Genomic DNA, 19,544 nt, shown 5'->3' with positions numbered 1-19,544 from the left:
TAAATATTCAAAGCAAAACTTGGTTCTCAAAGTGTATTCCTTGATAATTGAGAAAAATAAATATTCTTTCATAAAATATTGTCTGTTACAATGTTTAAATGACCATGGCTTAATATCGTAGCTATGCAGGGACATAATTCAATCTCAGTTACGATCTTTTTTGTACATTGTACATAAAATGATAGTACAATAAACATTTGTAGAATCATTAGAGATAATGTGGTTTGAACTTGAATTCACAACTTTTGTGGTAGCATTTCAAACTGATCAGAAGTCATAGACTGACCAGATTCTTGTTATTTATAAAAATTAAATATGTGTGCACATATTTGTATACCAAAAGTGCAAATATTCCTACAAAATCAACAAAATTTACCTTGATCCCACTGAGGACTTCATTCATCAGTTTGACTCTCTCGTCTTTGTTTTTCATCTGTTTTATTTGTAATGTCTTAACACGGTTGGCGATAACACCATTCACAGGAATAAGAACAATCATAACGGCCAATCCGGCTAACACAGATGGCCCTAAAATATTCCATAGGAAATACAAGGCAAGAGCTATTTGCATTGGTGCAGACCAGATCATATTGAGGTAAGCAGTGAGGTCCATAAATCTAAAATCAATGTAGAAATATAATGTATTATCTAGGTATACATACATTTTTTACAATTTTATTTTATTTATTACTTAGAAAACATACAGAGTGGTCCGCGACTAGTGTCGAAGACTCAATATTCAGAGGTCTGAGGTTCGAACCCAACTATACCCCAACTTGATTCCCATTTTCTAATAGTGAGTTATTTACAAAACTTTGAAAATAGCCCCCGAAATTAAAATTCATGGGTAAATTAGAAGAATGCAAATATTTCTTTATCTTTAAATGAAAATTTAATTAATAAAATAACAAAAAAACTTATGAAATTTTCACAGAACAATCAACTGATCAGATCATTTATGATTCATAACATTAATTGTAGTGCTTTCTCACATTAGCTGACAGGGTGTCTAAGCTTAACTGAGTTGTACAATTCAAACCAGCTCTGTGCGAAACATTGGGCCCTCCCAGAATATATTATCATTCTCCTATCTGCATATAACAGTGCATAAGGCACTGAATCGGTACTCAAAACACAGTGTATATCGTCATTTGTGATGTACATGAAAGCAAGATGATCAGTCTTACACTTCAAGTTCCAGTTCAAGAACTATGAAATACTGCAATGTAAAAAAACCTTTTTAAATAAAATACTTCACATCAAACTAATCGGAAATCGAGCAATTATTTTTTTAAACATTGAAATCTGACCTTTGAGCGTCTACAGACATAAGGTTGACAATTTCTCCAACGGTGGACTCTTTGCGAGCACTATTGGAAAGTCTAAGGGCCTTTCTGTAGATGGCGCTGATGAGGGCTGTACGGATTCTCAATCCCACGAGGAACATCCGGTGGAAGTATTGAGATAGGACCAAAGTTTGGATTACAGCAACAACAAACAGTATGACAGCGTAAAGGTATCCTTTCCAGTATGATTCTCCTCCTTCCACAAACGAAATTAGCAAGCTGAAATTAGATCAAAATACAACTCAATAATCAAATTAAAGAATAAATAAAGCCAATTAAAATAAATATAATACAAAAGATTCGGGTAATTTTTAAATAGTCATGGCACACGCCTTTGTTTTAAATAATTGTTAATTTGGCATTGTTTTTATTATTCAGTAACTTAGTTTTGTTCACATTCCTTAATTTTTTTGTACTTTCTTTTAAAGTAGGTATGTAAATAAAATCATTGCTTAGCTAACAACACTGCATAAGCCATTTTCGTTATTTTTACAGGACGACGAAACAACAGTTTATGTTGCGTCATTTTAAAACATTTAAAGGTGTAAATTAGTTGGGCTTTCAGTGAAATAAGCAGTTTTTTCATGGAGAAGGGGGGAGTTTGATATACCGTCAACCGCACGACCGCCCCCCCTCTCTTCTCCCCTGCAGAAGTAAGCAACCATTTGTTTGTTTTCTATATATAATTTTTTTAGATTTTAGTCATTCTAAAAATTAATTTTAATGTGCCAATATGTCTTCATGCTCATGCTGATCATCGTGGTTTCAGATGTGACAGGGTTTAAAGAACACCCTGTATAAGTGCACATTGTGATAAAGGGGTTTTAGTTTATTTCTTTATTTTATGTGTATTTTTATATACAGTTTTCTCCTAAACTCGATAAATTTAAAAGTTTCTTTGCTGCTCATATTAAGACAGCCAAATTGTCAAAAACCAAGGAGAAATAAGCGTAAAATGAACAGATATAGCGTGCTCTCTTTTCAGTAGTTTATAGCGTACTGAAAGCCTGGCCCACATGTGGACGCAATAACCGGTGTTCGGCCAGCGCCCTTTTATTTATTATTGAAAAACCGACAACAGACAAATTGTGCGCCAGCATGTGTGCCAGCATGTGTGCCAGCATGTGTGCCAGCTCTGCCAGCATGTAAAGGCGCCTTAAAATATTTTTTTTAAAAGTTACGGGTATTAACTCACTTAATTAGAACATACATGTTATTTACAAAAACTATATTGGCTTACCTTAAAATTTGAGGCGGAATGAATGTCATTATATCTTGAGTCAGTTTTAAGAAAGCGCCAAAGAGAAAAGTGGGACCAAATGACTTGCACAAGGCTGGTAAAATAGAAGCATTCTTCTTTGGTTTTGTGTTACCAAAATCAACGCTACCGGATGCTTTTCTAAATGACGCTCTCGCATTTGAAGTCTGGGAACTATAAAAATAATAACAATGGAGATTTGCATATAATCAAATAAACAAAGTATGTGATATTTCCCTATTCCTCGTTCTTCTCTAACTCATATAATGTCCATGCGGCTCGACTGTGGAATTATCTCCCATCCACTATCAAAGATGTTACTACAGTATCTGTTTAAATCATGTTTGAAGAAACATTTCCTTTCTCTTCCTTAATCTATCCTTCTTTCCTCTTTATTCCTTTTCCCATTGAGCTTTAGTATTGATTTAAGGTAATTTATATACAAATACAGTTATTTATATTTCTTGAGCTTTTTATTTTATTTTCCATTGATTATGCTTTGTTTATATTTGAATATGTTTTATTACATAAATAAAACTTTTATGTTATCGGTTGGTTGGAAGAAAGAGCAATTTGACAATAAGCCTGCCAATGTATAAAAAGTTAAATAAATAATAAATATAGTTTATTACAATTTATTTAAATTTTCTATTTATTATTATTTTTCAGACAGATACTGTTTTTGTTCTAGTACCGATTATCCAAGAATTTCCCTTGTTCAGTTAAGGTAATTTTTTGTCACATACATGCACTGATAGTGACCATAATAATTACAATAATTATTTTTTAAACCATTTAAAGTGTCCGATTCAATTATGCTAAGTGAGCGATCAAGTAGTATTTGAAATTGCCCAAAATGATATTCTCTTATTTAGAGTAGAAGTGCTTGGAGGAGATTTTAGCAATAGATATGAGACCACTCGCCCTCCACTCAGTAACACGCAATAATTATTTTATTTAAATTATTTATTGACAACTCTTGATGGGATTCCATTGTAATAATGTAATAACTAATATTTACATATAAGTTATTAATTTAATATCAAATAAATAAGTGGAAGTGTACCAAGTATTTTTAAATTAATAACTTATATGTAAATATAAGTTATTACATCATTACGCAATAATTAATTTACGGGGATTTGTCACAATAGATTTACACAGGTCGGAGTGACGTCAGGAGCTTATATAGCACTAAATCCCCACCCACATAAATACAGACATAAATTATTAAAGAAAGAAATATTTACCTTTGGTGTTTTTTGAGTGTTTGGTTCCAATATTTGTCAAATAGAGGAACAACTTCAGTGGCTCTATCGTCCGGATTCATGTCCCACAAATCTTCCACTACAAGCGGTCGCTTATAGCCGACCCAGGCCAGAGGATCGAACCAGGCAAAAAGCAAGCGAGATAGAAAACTGCTACTTCTTTCTGGACATGATTTCTAAAAACATTTTTGTATTTAAAACAAAAATCACATTCATTTGAGGGGTTAAAATTAAAGGAATATGGTGTAAAGATATGGAATGATTCTCAGAACAATAATAAATACAATAATTATTCCTACACTCAACCAATCACAAATATTCCGCTTCAGAATACAGCCAAGTTAAAATCTGAAATGTAATTTTTTTAATAAAAAAAATGATACCATGTTCAGTTTTTTTTAACTGCATCAATTCCTAGTTGATTCATATAAAATTTCAGTAATTTAACAACTTTTTTTAAAATTCACCTGTATCTAATGCACATAAATATGTAATAAAATGCAAAACGTACAGTTTTAGTATTATTTAACAGCATTATTACAAATAAAAATTGTTACTGCCATGTTATGCCATTTTCGTTTCCATTAAACATTTATACATAGTGCAAAGGGAAATTTCCAATTACCCTGTGGCACTATATATTTAAAGAAAAATAGTGATACATGCTCTCATACCAATAACACTAAATTCATTAAAAAAAAAAAAAAAAAATTATGGAATTACTCTTATGTAAAAAAAAAAACTTGTTATAGGGATTATCTCTCTATATACAAATATTGATACTGCGAATATAGATATACATGGTTTATAGTATAAAATGTTCATTTTATGTAAAACTGGTTGAGAACATCCTATATTAATATTGAAAGGAAAACGGTTCTATAATGTGATGAAAAAGTTTTTATTATGATGTAATTATTAGTGATAAAGAGAGTTGATTGATTATTATAATTTTAACATACCCCATTTTGTGGATAAGGTGACTCCTTAGGTGGTAGATCGGCAAAACTATTGACAATAAACATTATAAACACAACCGGGAAGAATATCATAAAGCTAACAAATGGAAAGATATCTTCATCCGGATCAGTTCTTTCCATCTCTTTGACAATCTCCGATCTTAACCGTGGTATACTGCATAGTGTTAGCAGAAACCAAAACAAGAACAGAAGGCCCGATGTCCTCAGGCCATATTTTCTATTGTAGTACAGCAGCGCTGCACACAAACACTGAAAAAATATTACAAAAAATAAATATAAATTTCAAAACAGTTATAATTATACAACAGAATAAATTTATCAAGAATTAATAAATCATAAAAACTAAATATCAGGTTGGGAAAAAAGTAATTTTGTAGTTCACGCCCTTTTCGTCAACTAAGTATATCTCATTCATTATTAGTCACATCGGATCATACAATACGGCGTTGTAAAGGTGTGAGTGTATACTACAAACGCTTCTTTGACAGTATTGCGCTTGGTCGGTTCAGTCGTGAACTATCGTGCGTCGAGTATAGAGGTCTCAAAGGAAGAAATTTGCCATATTTTACATTTTTACTACCTGAAAGGGAAAACGGTAAATACTCTTAAGGTTCGTGCTGCACAACAGTGGTTCTAGCGATTTCGTTCTGGTGTAGTGGAGGTAAATGATGCACCACGCTGTGGCAGGCCTGTTGTCGAAAATGTCGATAAAATCATGGAAAATACCAAGATAGACCGTAATTTTAGCAGTCGTAGCATCGCCCAGGAGCTGAATATTGATCATAAAACCGATTTGAAACATTTGCAGAATGCTGGATTTAAAAAAATCTAATGTTTAGGTGCCACACGAGCTGACACAAAAAACCTCGTGGACCAAATTTCCATCTGCGAATCGTTGCTGAATCGCAACAAAATCGACCCATTTCTGAAGTGGATGGCGATTGGTGATGAAAAATGGGTCACTTACGAGATCATGGTCGAAAGCCAACGAAGCAGCCTAGAGCGTGGCCAAGCCAGGACTGACGGCCAGTAAGGTGTTGCTGTGTGTTTGGTGGGATCGGCAGGGAATAATCTACTATGAGCTGCTCCCCTATAGCCAAATGCTCAATTCTGCCCTCTACTAGGAACAACTGGACCATTTGAAGCTGGCGATCGAACAGAAGCGGCCAGCATTGGTGAATAGGAGAGGAATCGTGTTTCATAAGGACAACGCCAGGCCCCGCACATCTTTGATGACGCGCCAGAAGCTCCGGGAGCTCGGATAGGAAGTTCTTATGCATTCACCCTATAGTCCGGACCTGGCACCAAGTGACTACTACCTGTTCCTGTCTATGGCCAAAGCGCTTGGGGGTACAAATTTGGCCTCAATAGAGGCCTGTGAAAATTGGTTGTCCGAGTTTTTTGCCAATAGGGACAAGGGTTTCTACGAGAGGGGCGTTATGAGGTTGGATTCTTGTTGGAAACAAGTTATCGAACAGAATGGCACATATTTGACTTAAATCGGATAATTGTAACACTTTTTATAAAGCATTGAAATAAAGCAAAAAATAAGAAATTACTTTTTCCCCAACCTATTATATGTAACACATAATAGTAACTGTACTTCTTAACATACATATAAAAATAAGTAAAAATATGAACATGTTTCACTACGTAAAAGTCAATCAGTAATTTAGACAAATTATAAAGATAATAAAAATATATTTATTTTAAAGTATCATACAATTTAGTAATTTTTCCAATTTTACATGCATTTAGGGCAGGTTTTATAAACAATCTATCAAAGTTCCGTAAGTGCCATGAACTGTTAACCGTTCGTAACGATTACTGAAGATTGTGTGTTGTATAAACCAGTTACGTTAACTGACAGTCACCAATAAGAATTTTGATAAAAATTTTAGTAGTAATTTGTGTGTTTTTCTAAGCAATCCAAATTCTAAAATGTAAAAATATATAAGATTGCTGGTAGGTCGATGATGTTATGTAGCTATATTTGCTTTGTATACTTAATATTTTGTGTATAATCTTTTCTTAACACAACACCATGTTATAAAACGTAAAAATAATGGTTGTTGTTATTGATATATGAAAAATAATTACATATCGTAAATGAATTAAGCAGAATGAAAGAAATAATCAAATAACAATGCAGCAAAACATCTCTCGGTGCCTAGTCAATATTAAATACGAAATTGGCGCTAAAGATAAAGGATCGTAAAGCATTTAACCAACCGAAATTGTGTAGTAACCGTTTCACTAACTAATAACATTATTAGAGCCACCTATAACCAAACATCAAAGGACACTGGGATCTCTCTTGAAGTGTTAAAACTATAGTGCAATTTTCACACAAACCAGGCCCACGAACAGGAATGTGCATTCATATCTAAAGAGTGCCCCCTTCTGTAAGACATTCTTTGATAACTTTTACTAAGCCTGCTCTCGACTGCCAGCTATTCAGAGTCCGTGACTGCATCGACAGCTCTAAATGCAGCCACTGCCAATAATACGGACACACCGCCTAAAGATGCAAGGCAGACAAGCCTAGCTGTCATTACTGTGCCAAATTGGGTCACAAAAGAGAAGCCTGCCCTAACAAAGACAACTCTATAGCTTGTGTAACCTGCACTTTCTTGGGGAAAGACGCCACACACATTACTGGGTCTCAAGAATGTCCTGCCCGACAAGCAGCAGAAAGATGTGAATTGTCACGGACCTTTTTTTTGGAGTAGGAGGGAATAGTAAAAGCTGCTCGAAACGCCTCGAGCTAAAAATGATTTATCAAGATGTGCACGGTCTACGACCAAAGCTTGAACATCTTAAACTAACAATTCCAACAATCTTCTCTTTTTCCACATCCGCTCCTAAGTGGAGCATATAGACATCACCAGTTGTCTCCAGGAGACCCAATCACCAGCCAGTAGTTTCGCCTCCTCCCACGTCAATCCAGCGCCCCTTAGTTCCGCTAAATGAAGTCGAAGGTTCGTCATCGATAGCCTTCCTGGACGGTGAGAGCGCGCAGGTTTGAAGAAGAGGCAACTTGGGTTTATGTATAGGTATTTTCCCTGATTTCATAGTGCCTAAACTGGTACCTGAAGCGTAATACTAATCACCTTACCTTCCTGTTACAAAAATTATCAAGATACGCTGCGATTGGTGCACCAATGCAGTGCCCTATGCACCATTAGGTGCGGAAAGGGAATGATGATTAAATAATTATGATTCTATCTTATGTCAATTACTATAATACTTTATGTACTTAACTAAATATTGTAAGAGCCCTCTGAGCGTTCATAAATTAATTTTAAAAAATAAATTATAATCTGCTGGTTTGGTAAATATTAGTTTGAAATCCAGCTACGGATGCTTATAAAACCGGCGCTTAAAAACTCTAAGCACACTGTTAGATGTAAGTGGGCAATAAATATTCAATTAAGTATGCAAAAGCATTGTACTCGTCATTTTTTAAATACTAGAATGCTAAATTGACTACAATTAATTAACAAATTCTTTGACAGAAGATTACGACCATAGATGGGATTAAACCCTATTTCAGATATTATTGGATCCAGATTTCCACTCAATTAAATATTATCGGCACCTCATAGTCAAATTATAATTGAGGTCATTTATAGACTTGAATAATTTATTCATTTATTTTGTCACAATGTCTCCTTTCATAAATCAAAATAATATTTATCGATTTAAGTAAATTAGGGCAAACAGATTAAATATTTAGATTTTGTGAATACAATATCTTTAGAATAAATACATTGTACTATGAACTATGACACCAATTAATAAATTTTAATTAAAAGAGAGCAGCTGTGGAATGACTCGATGAATTGCTTAATTATTACAAAATAGTTGCACACAAGATATGTCAATATTAATAACATGGCCAGAATTAATAATGAGAGTGTTACTATCCAAAGGATAAAAAAGTGTAAGTGTTTAAGTTACTATCCAAAGGATAAAAAAGTGTAAGTGTTTAAGTTACTATCCAAAGGATAAAAAAGTGTAAGTGTTTAAGATATGAAAGACATTCACCAAGAAATGAGGCGCTACAGATATTGTAAGTACGACTATTTGTGACATCAAACACCTTACATTTCAATGTATTAAAATAATTTTGTGCATAGAAAATGTTTTTCAGTAATTTTTTTGCGATCCTATCCTTTATCCATTTTTTAACATTTACAAAAGCCAATAAATAAACTTTCAAAATTTTAACTTTTAAAAACTAAAGTAGGTAGGGGAAAGTGCCCATGAATGAGACAATCGTATCCCAGCCAAAACTACTGTCTCAAAAAATATAAAAGTAATATATTGCATGTGGTTATCTGCACCATGATGGATTAACCTATAAACCACAGTTCCGGCAGTGAAGCAAGCTTAGACGTATTTCAAGTTTTTTTGGTAAAAAAAACTAATTTTTGCTGCGGTAATTTGTTTTAATTTGTGCATTTAAGTTGTAGTAGATGCACTGAATAATATTATAAGATATTTGAAGTTGATTCTATAAGGATATTTAAAATTAAGTTTTAACAAATTTACTTAAATATAACCCTATTGGTTTATGCATTTTTCTAAAAATCAAAAATTTCCTTGAATGGGACACATACAGTGATCATGAATGGGATACTTTACACGTGATCGAAGTACACTGCATGTAATCGTTTTCGGTGAGGGCTGGTCTGAAGGTCATAAAAAAGTCAATAAGATATTGTTTTAAATTGAATATTACAACCAGGATTATCTTCATTTTTCAAAAAAAGAGAATACAATTCTATAAAAAAGGGTTTTAACTAAAGTATTTATTTTTTTAAGTATTACCGAAGGCATAATTTTAAGTAGAAATAAAGGAAAATGTCACAAAAATGTATGTGATTTAAAATGCTTGTATTTCTTTTCAAAAACAAAAAATTAAATTTTGGGCGTGGCCACTTTCATGTTCAATTTAAAAATAATTATAACAAATTTTTGTTCAATACTTAGTCTTTATTGAGATTCCAGATACCTAAGTTTAGTCTAAATTTGAAATAGTGTAATCTGCCGGTCTAAAAGTAATTATATTTTAGTTACATAACACTTTTAAGTATATTTTTTAATAAAATAAAATGGCAAAATCGTATGATTTCCTCATTTTGCGTTCGTTTTACCAGACTACAGCCTTAACTAACACTGCATACTCACAATGCTTTCATTCATTCCTCGCACCCAAAATATACAACATAACTGGAAAACACTCACTTGCTAGAGACTAAGTTGGGTGGAGAACAGGCGGAATATACAATGACAAACATATCGTCACTAACTTGTAAAACTCATCCACGAATGGTCAAAAATTATATTTTTGGCGTTTTCTGTTATGACTTCAAATCTATTTATGTGTAAAAATTGTATATAAGTACAGCGTTTCGTATTTTTAAAAAACATATTGAAAAAATACTTTGTTACAATCTACAATTCACTTCTGAAGTAAAGTGTTTTTACTCCCCCCCCGAACAAAAGTAAGTTTGGGAATTACAAGTTCTACAAGTTAGGCCAACGATATTCTATTAATGTTTATTATATTATTTTTAAGCTATATCATAATGTCTAATAAATGCATCTAAAAAACAAAATCAGTTACCTTAACATAGACACTAGTCTAGAAAAGTAAATGAAGAACTTCGTAATGCAGTGTATTAAATAAAAATATAACATTACTAGCTTTTACACGTGGTATTGTGGAGGAATTATTTAGGTAATTAATTAGTTGTGTCGTTTATCAATAAGAATTTTCTCAAAGGAATAATATATTTTATCGGGATTAAAAGTAGCTTGGTCTTTCAACTATGGCTATGAACGAAATACGATGATCCGTTAGTCTATGGTGACGTAGCATCGTTATTCTGTTCACAAATCTAAAAGCCTATAACAAAACCGAAACGAAAAGCATACAAAACTAACCATAGATAAAGCAAGTCAATTATAGAAATTTAAAGAATAAATTTTTAATTGATTCTTTTTGACAGCCCACCTTACCGCCTTCTCCTTTTCAAATAATGTTGCTCATTGTTGATGTATTATATATTTTCTTCATTGTGTTTTTTTTAAAATTCGGGATGAAAAATAAGTATCCAATTTTACTTCTCACCTCTCCGGCCATCCCTATACGAAAAACTATGCTGATCGATCGCTCCGTTGAGACGTGAAGGAAACACAAACAAACAAATACACTTTCGCATTTATAATATTAGTATGGATAAGAAATATGTTGTAAAAAATGTAGTAGATTGCATACCTAGGAATTCATTGCTACAAAAGAATCTGCATTTATGCCTGTATTCGGAGGCAAAACTCAAGGTGAGGAAAGTACATTCTACTGTCCTCACCTTTAAGTTATATGAGAATAGAATATACTTTTCTCAGTTTGAGTTTTGTCTCTCAATACGGGCATTAACTTACCTCCACATTATCCACTAGCCCTAGAATAATGGGTTGACTTCTAGCATTGCATGTAGCGCATTTTTAGATCGTGACATGCTAATAGTTGGGTACATTATTTTTGTTTGTGGAAATTAAAATTATGAATCAATAATTAAGTACTTACAAAACTCAAAATTTTGATGACAGGCGTATAATATTCCACATCAAACACATCTTCTTGCGTTGACTTGTGGATAGCCACTCCGAGATCCACAAACGTAAGAACTATCAGTAAACACGTCCCAAACAATTTACCTATGCTAAGGAAGCTCCAAGGCACATTACGATCTTTACTATGGAGGATATATGAAACTTCTATTAACATAAAGAACCACAAAAAGGCACACGGAGTCCACACCAGAACAGTTTTTTGAAAACATGGCGTCAGATCAGGGTTGTCGGTATTCCATGTAAGGTTATAATCCTGCAACAAATAAATCAATATCAGTTCACAACCCTCTTTAAACATTATGAAATTTTAACACGTTTGTCATAATATATCATACATAAATACAAACATACATAGTCGATTATAATACAGTCCTATACTAATACACTCATAAGGAGTGGAGGCGTATATAAAAATAAAATTTTTTAAAAAATACACTCATACAATCACAAATCTACACATTCTAGTGGTTATTAAAATATTGATTTGTCGATTTTATACATGCCCTGAATTGACGGCGTTTTTGGTATTTGCTTGACAGATATTTCAACAGAGATATGGATTCAACATGGAAATATGAAAGTCTAGGCATTTACAGGATTTGTCATTAGTGAGAGAGCGAAATACAAAACTTATCTACAATGATTTAAATACACTCAATTTTTTTTTGTTTGTAAATACTAAAATTGAATAAAACTATTTAAAGTAATAAATTCTTAAGTGTATGGCCTTACCCTGATATACTACTAAGCCCTATTTATAAAATTTTGAGAATTTAATCTTGGCGGAATGTTATTGATTTAGTTATAATCTGTGTTTTTTTAAACATATTACTATTTATGTTAACTTGATAATGTTATATTATACGATGCACCAATGAAAATAATATACTTAAAAAATAAACAAACAAAAAACAAAGAATATGGAGGCAAATATATTTTATCACTTGAAACTCCCTGGAAGGGGTCAACACTTTGAAGATTAAAAGATTTTGGTCAATTTTATTATTATCTAAAAATAAAAACATGTTCCAAGCAGTTGAGATACTTTTATCTTAATTGAATTTTTAAGAAACATGTAATTAAAAAACACATTGCCATTCTCATATTTCTCGGATAATTTCTCTAACCAAATTCAAACACACACTTTCTGAAAAAAATGTCATTGCCAAGGTACCAAATGTAACAGATTTTTTAAATTTTTTATTAACATGTTATTAGTTCATCAACCCAATCTAAACAAAAAATATATAAATTATTATGAAAATAAAACTTTGTTATTAGTGTTACACAATTTTATTATTTTACAAGAAGACTACTACAGTTTCATCATCATCATTCCCTTTCCACCTAATGGTGCATAGGGCACTGCATTGGTACACCAATTTCAGTACATCTTGATCATTTTTATTGTTACATGAAGCTAAGATGATCAGTCTTACGCTTCAGTTACCAGTCCAGGGACTATGAAAGTGTAAAATTTTAGTGTAAAAACACCCTTTTACAATGAATATTTCATATCAACCTTTTCGCATTAAACCCGAGACCTCTTGCATGGTAGGCAAACACGCTGACCATTACACCACAAGGCCGATGAAAATATATTAGCAATTTTAAAGGGATGATAAATATAACATAATTTAAGTACAGAGCTATTCAAAATGCTGGGAGTGCCGCTATTTATTTTGAAGGAATTAAATGCATTTTATTTTTTTGCACCAGAACAGGCCAGGAGGCCCAATTACACCACAGAACACCCAAGCTTGAGAAAAATTACATTATAATTTTTGCGTTCTCATAGGGGATCGAACCCAGAACTTTCCGTGCGTGAGTCAACCTTTTATGACCACTACACCGCGGAGGCCACCAATAATGAAAAAAATAATCTAGAAATTAATTCTATATTAACCTAATTACACGTCATTAGTCTACACAAGAATTGAAAGAGGTTTGAAAGTATCGCCATTTTAACATCAAACCTCCACAAAGAAAGAACATTAGACATTGGTATTGTCAATTTAAGCAAACTGGATGTCTCCGTAAAGGAAAAACATGCTTCTACGGATGTTTGGATCAGAAGGAGCTCAGCAACCAATTAGATGTTTGCCGCGCAGCCAAATGAGATAATTATGAAGATTTATAAACTGTATTATTTGTGACTTTTTTGTTACATTATAAATACATAGTTTGCGATATGAAATGTATATTTACGAAATTGAGAATACTATTTTGAATAACCTTATTATAAAGGCGCCTCAGATTTTTTTAAAATAATATTTTATTTCAGAAATATTGGTTGATTAGAAAACAGGATAAATAATCAATGTAATCATTTAAATGTAAAAGTAATAATGTAAATGTTAAATAAACAATAATTATTTAATAATAACTATCTGGCCCAAGAAGTATAAAAATTAAAATATTTTCAGGCGTTGCCTAGCATGTAGGTGAAATAATTTAGTCAGAATCTCACCCACATCAATCACCAAAACCTTATTTATAATTTTAAATAAAAGGCAGAATGCCTATGTTTGAACTTTCAGAACCAGAAAACACCAGGCAAACAATTAATCCTGCGCAACTGCATTTTAAATATTGATGTATATATTTGTTATGAAATTAGAAAGATTCAAATCTAAATAATTGCACTTTGAATTGGATGATATACGAATTTACTTTTCCTAAATTCATTTTACAAAATAATATCGTAAAGCTTATTAAATATTTTAAAAAGAAGAAGTAACATGCATTGTTTTGAGAAAAAAACTAACAATAGGTCTTAATGCTACAAACCCAAGGTGAATTACTGACCTTGATACAATGGGACGAGAGTCATAAAAAAATTCATGCATAGGTTCTTGAGTTTATTTTAATTGATTTAAAGGAACATCTAAATTTTACTCTCAAAATGTCAGTCTAAAGATAAATACCTGAACTGGTTCAGAATCATACAATAAATAAATATTGAAAAAAGATTACGCATAAACCACAAAAATTTATGCAAATACAATGTACAATAACTTAAAAGAGAAATTCATTTATTTTGAACAGGTGAAATTAAAGAAAAATGTAAAGTTGAGATTTTTGTAAACTAAAATATGTAGTGTGTATATTTTCGAAGATGTTTCTTAATTAATCCATAGTTTATAACAGTAACGAGGCAAACAGATATACATAAAATTATACAATTTAGAAATTTTAGAAATTAAAAAAACAATAAACTACAAAAAAATAAATAATGAATAATCTCAAATAAACAATATTTCCTATAGTCCACTCCTATCTACTTTGCTGAGAACAAATGCAAACAATTGAATTTTAACCACACCTCACATCCACAAACACAAAATACTACTTGACATAAAGACTTGATTTACTACTTCCATATGTATTAGATTTAAGTAGACGCTGTAAAAATTATAAAATACCACTATCTATTAAATACTTTTAATTTTAGAATCATCAAATCACATTATTACATGCAATTTATAATTATAATCAATATTGATGTAAGTAAATCGAAAATGTTACAATTTTACTGAATATGCGGAATACCTTGAATAAATATTTAGTTTAGTAGATCAAATAAAACTCGCTACTCTTTACTCTCGATAATAATTGTTATTGTTAGGATTGAGGACAGTTGCACTGTTACGATGCTGTCAACAATTAATTGAAGATGACGTAACAGAATGTACGGACAATAAGGCAGGAAATAACTATACTCCATATTCAAAATATCACAATACAATTTCCCATTATATTTGATATTGCTTAACTGATATATTATAAAAAGTCAAATTTACCAAATTGGCATTTGAAAAAAGTTGATCATTGTATCTGTATATGTTATAGATAGAACTGCACGCACCTATAACTAGAAAACATAAGTATAGCGATCAGTTTGAGCAAATAATTGACATTTTTAATACAAATTCTGCCAATCGATTGAAATGTAGTCTCACTCAGTATATTTTAGAAAAGTAATAGGTTTTTTAATTTTTTTATTAATAACAAATAAAAATACAATATTCCGACTAAATACAATTTTTAACAATAATTAAATACATATATTTACTTTAACGTTTCCCATTATGTAAAAGAAATAAATAATTCTTGTGTACATAATGGGGAGTGACATCTTACAATAGTTTATTTTATTTTAATTAATAATATTTTTAGGACAACATATATAAATAACAAAAAAATTATAAACGATGTTTTCAATCAGTGTTACACTTCTCTTTTCACTTCTTTCTTAAATATATTGTATTCCTGAGTGTACTTTTTCTTATCTTTGATCATTTCATTAAAGAAAAATATTCCTCTGCAAGTATAATGGTGTTGTACTGTAGTTGTTTTTGATTGAGGAATTAAGATATTACTACCTGTTCTAGGTCCCGTACTTACGTTTTGTGACCTAGAAATACTACTATTTATTTTATCTTTATGTATTTGAAGCAAACAATTCTTTTTATATAGCAATTTTAAATCTAAAACCTTAATTTTTTGAAATAATTGAACAGCGGGAAAAGTGGACGTTTTTTTCAAAATAACTTTTATAATTAATTTTTGTATTTTTTCAACTGTTAAGATATTTGTTTTAAAAGCACCACCACACTGATTATTCCGTAGTGTAATATGGAATGGATTTATTTTTATTGTTCTTTTCATAAATAATATTGTTTTTTTATAAATAAATTATTACTGTAACTAAAAACTAACATATTTTTGTTTTATTTTTTAAAATTCTGTACTTGGTAACATTTATATGTTAGTACATAAGATTACCTCTGTTATTTTTATAGTTTTGATTTACTGATGTTATTTTTTTTTTAACTGTTGCAGGAAATTTTTTGGTTGTTTTTCATTTTAATTTGATTAAATTGTAATTGTTCTCTGCTGTGATTATTTTTGTTGTACAATTTTTGTAAAAGGTTCCTTAAACCATTAATGAATGAATAAATAAATAAACAAGTAAATAAATAATGTTATGCTAAAAAACAAACGTGCCAATCTCCATTGTCAGTGAAACTTAGTAAATTGAATTTTTGTCTTTTCGAGCAATCAATATAACCATATTTTCTATAACCATATAATATAACCATAGTTTCTATTACTTTTGAACTGTTTTCTTGCCAGAAATAAAGGAGATGGCTATGTCAAATATTATTATGTAAAACAAAATAAGCAGTAATATTAATAAAAAATCTCAAAAATGAATGGCTGGAGAGGGCCAATTTTGTTTTTTAGCGTCGCATATTAAAAATAGATAGTAAAATAAGCCGTCAAATAAAAATATAAAAATTATTACACAGGCATCTATAAAAAATGTATAAAGTTGACAGTTCATAGACATCTTGCGTGGTAAGCAAACACGCTGACCACTAGACCACGAAGTGTGTTTAATTCCCTACATGAAATATTGATTTAAAATGGTATTTTTACACTGCAATATTTCATAGTCCCTGGACTGGTGCCCTGAAGTGTAAGACTGATTGTCTTACCTTCACGCAATAAAATAATGATCTTGACGCTAATGATATACCAATGCAATGAGCTATGCACCATTAGGTGCGGAAAGGGAAAGATGATAATATTTTATTTTGATCTTACTACAAGGAATTTAATAAAACATTGGGCTGCGATTTCAAACGCTATCTTCATTGGTAAATATCGAGTTGGTAGTTTATTTTTTTGGAAAAGAAATATAAGCGTTCTTATAATTTACATAAATATTTCAATTTTGGAGACTTTTCAAGGAGTTTTTGATAACTAACTATTAGAAAATGGGAATTAAGTTGGGATATAGTGGAGTTCGAATCTCGGACCTCTGATCCGTGAGTCTGCGCAACACTAGTCACACTAATCAAAATATAATATAGTAAAATCGATATTTATGTATGAAAATGTGTATATTTATATAAAAATCTAAAGTGTTTTCGTCGGTAACCTGTAATTGAACATGCTTAGAAAAAAAAATTGTTAACATAATATATTTTTCATACAGAAAACTTAATTTTACTTTGAAGATAAAATTTCCATTGTAATACGGGCCCTGGCTAAAAAAAAAAAAAAGTTTCTAAATAATAGATTTTATTAATCAAGGTTTGATAAAAAATTTCAAATAAAAAAATCTCTATTCATGATGTTCTACAAAACATAGTTATCAATTATTGTGATGAAGGTCTTATTCTTATCTTATCTCAATCAATTCTCAAAATGAAAATAAAAACTACATAGTTTAATTTATAATTTACATTACCACAATAATTATCATTATCTTATTATGTTTGCATAACATCAACACTTTCTAGAGTTATAAATACATATATAAGGACATAACATAATAAACAAACGAAAATATTTTTGAGCATGATTCTACATTACTCCAGTTAAAATTAAAATGTCCACAAGATAAATAGTTAAAAACCAACACCTTTTATAGCTTTCTAGTTCTATTTATATTTGTCAAATAAAATGTGCTCCATTTCAGCTCTAGGTAAGTGCTATGTGATAAACAGATCACAGATAATGTTGTTATCGAATATACAAACAAAAAAGATATTCATCTATATAGAGACAAAATGCACCCAAAATAATTTACTTACTTACAGTGAATTCATTTTTACAAGATCCTCCAAATAAACAAACAAAATGCATGACATTTACGTGATCGAACAGGGACCCGTTTTTCAATTCAAATTATTAATATCTCTTGCTCTCCTTTTTAAACAACTTTTACATTGAATGTTTTCCAATAAATACAAAGTAAAAGAAGCAAGACTATTTTATTTCATTGGAAAGCCAACAGACATTTATACATTTATAAGAATCAATTATACCATAAATACATATCATAAAGTCCAATTAGAGGCTTCCACATAATATTGCAATTGTAAATGTTGTCACATAAAAATTATACATAACATAAAATAACTAATCATACAAAACTTATAATATTACTAGAAATGTAAATGAATATTGGTCACACAGTTGCACATTATAATAAATAATACAACTATAGTTGACCATACAGAGTTCATTTATTATGGGCCTACATACAGAACTGCACATAACCTGCATAATATAGGCTGCGGATTCAAGGCGCAACATCATAACTTGAATTATTTTTGGAAATTTCACTTTTAAAGGAAGTTAAAGATATGTTATTAATATCAATACAATTTAATTTCGGATTACACATGTGACAGGTTCTATTTACAAATTAATTTTGAAAAGATTTAGTTGAACATTTAGAAATTTTAAAAAGAGATTGGTTTCTGGTCTGGGTTACTGGGACTCTAAAATTAATAAGTGACAGAATCTTAGGGCAATCTATCATGTTATTCAACGTTTTATACATAAAAATGGCATCAGCCATGTTCCTTCGAGTTTGGAGAGTTTGGAGTTTAGGTAAGTTTATAGATTAAATTACTTATTGATTTAAATTAGTAGGTACACGTACAATGCGTAATGTTATATACAATTTAATATACCAGACCAAAATAGAGATTTGATAAATCCTTAAGGGTGAGTTAATAATGAAGTGATATTATTGTGATGTCAGCTTCGTGGTGTAGTGGTCAGTGTGCTTGCCTATAATGCAAGAGGTCTCAGGATCGATTCCCGACATGTTTGACACGAAACATATATTTAAAATTAGTTTTTACACTAGAATATTTCAAAGTCCCCGGACTGGCACATGAAGTGTAAGACTGACCATCTTACCTTCATGTAATGAAAATGATTGAGATGCGCTCCGATTGGTGTACCAATGCAGTGCCCTATACACTATTAAGCGCAGAAATGGAATAATATGATGATTATGGTGATTGGTCAGAGTCCGGGTGGATAAAAAATACAGTTCTATATGTAAAATTTAATCAGATCCTTAAACAATAAAACTCTGGCTACTCTTTACTTAAAAACTCTTTAAGAGAAAATCGACTACACAAAAGTCCACCTCGTAGTGTAGTGGTTGACGCGTTCGCCTATCATGATTGAGGCCACTGCGAGGGGTAACATTTTTATAGAGAAGCTACAATTA

General features: G+C 31.0%; 1 protein-coding gene across 4 annotated transcripts in view; it reads right to left on the bottom strand.

Annotated features, from left to right (window-relative positions):
• MRP (Multidrug-Resistance like Protein 1) overlaps positions 1-19,544 on the bottom strand; it is a 68,479-nt gene that overhangs the window by 31,728 nt on the left and 17,207 nt on the right. For all 4 annotated transcript variants that reach the window (XM_088224101.1, XM_088224118.1, XM_088224109.1 and 1 more), the window contains exons 2-7: positions 11,451-11,750; positions 4,835-5,101; positions 3,855-4,048; positions 2,587-2,778; positions 1,311-1,565; positions 377-617 (exon numbers count right to left, since the gene is read on the bottom strand). In XM_088224101.1, coding sequence (XP_088080227.1) covers positions 377-617; positions 1,311-1,565; positions 2,587-2,778; positions 3,855-4,048; positions 4,835-5,101; positions 11,451-11,750 — 1,449 coding nt within the window. The remainder of the gene's footprint in view (positions 1-376; positions 618-1,310; positions 1,566-2,586; positions 2,779-3,854; positions 4,049-4,834; positions 5,102-11,450; positions 11,751-19,544) is intronic.

Source organism: Micrasema longulum, unplaced genomic scaffold, assembly GCF_059751315.1.
Source record: "Micrasema longulum isolate JH-2025_06_02 unplaced genomic scaffold, ASM5975131v1 h1tg000030l, whole genome shotgun sequence".
Classification (NCBI taxonomy): Eukaryota; Metazoa; Arthropoda; class Insecta; order Trichoptera; family Brachycentridae; genus Micrasema; species Micrasema longulum.
The sequence above is the reverse complement of the archived record's forward strand: the minus strand, read 5'-3'. Positions and strand labels throughout refer to the sequence as shown.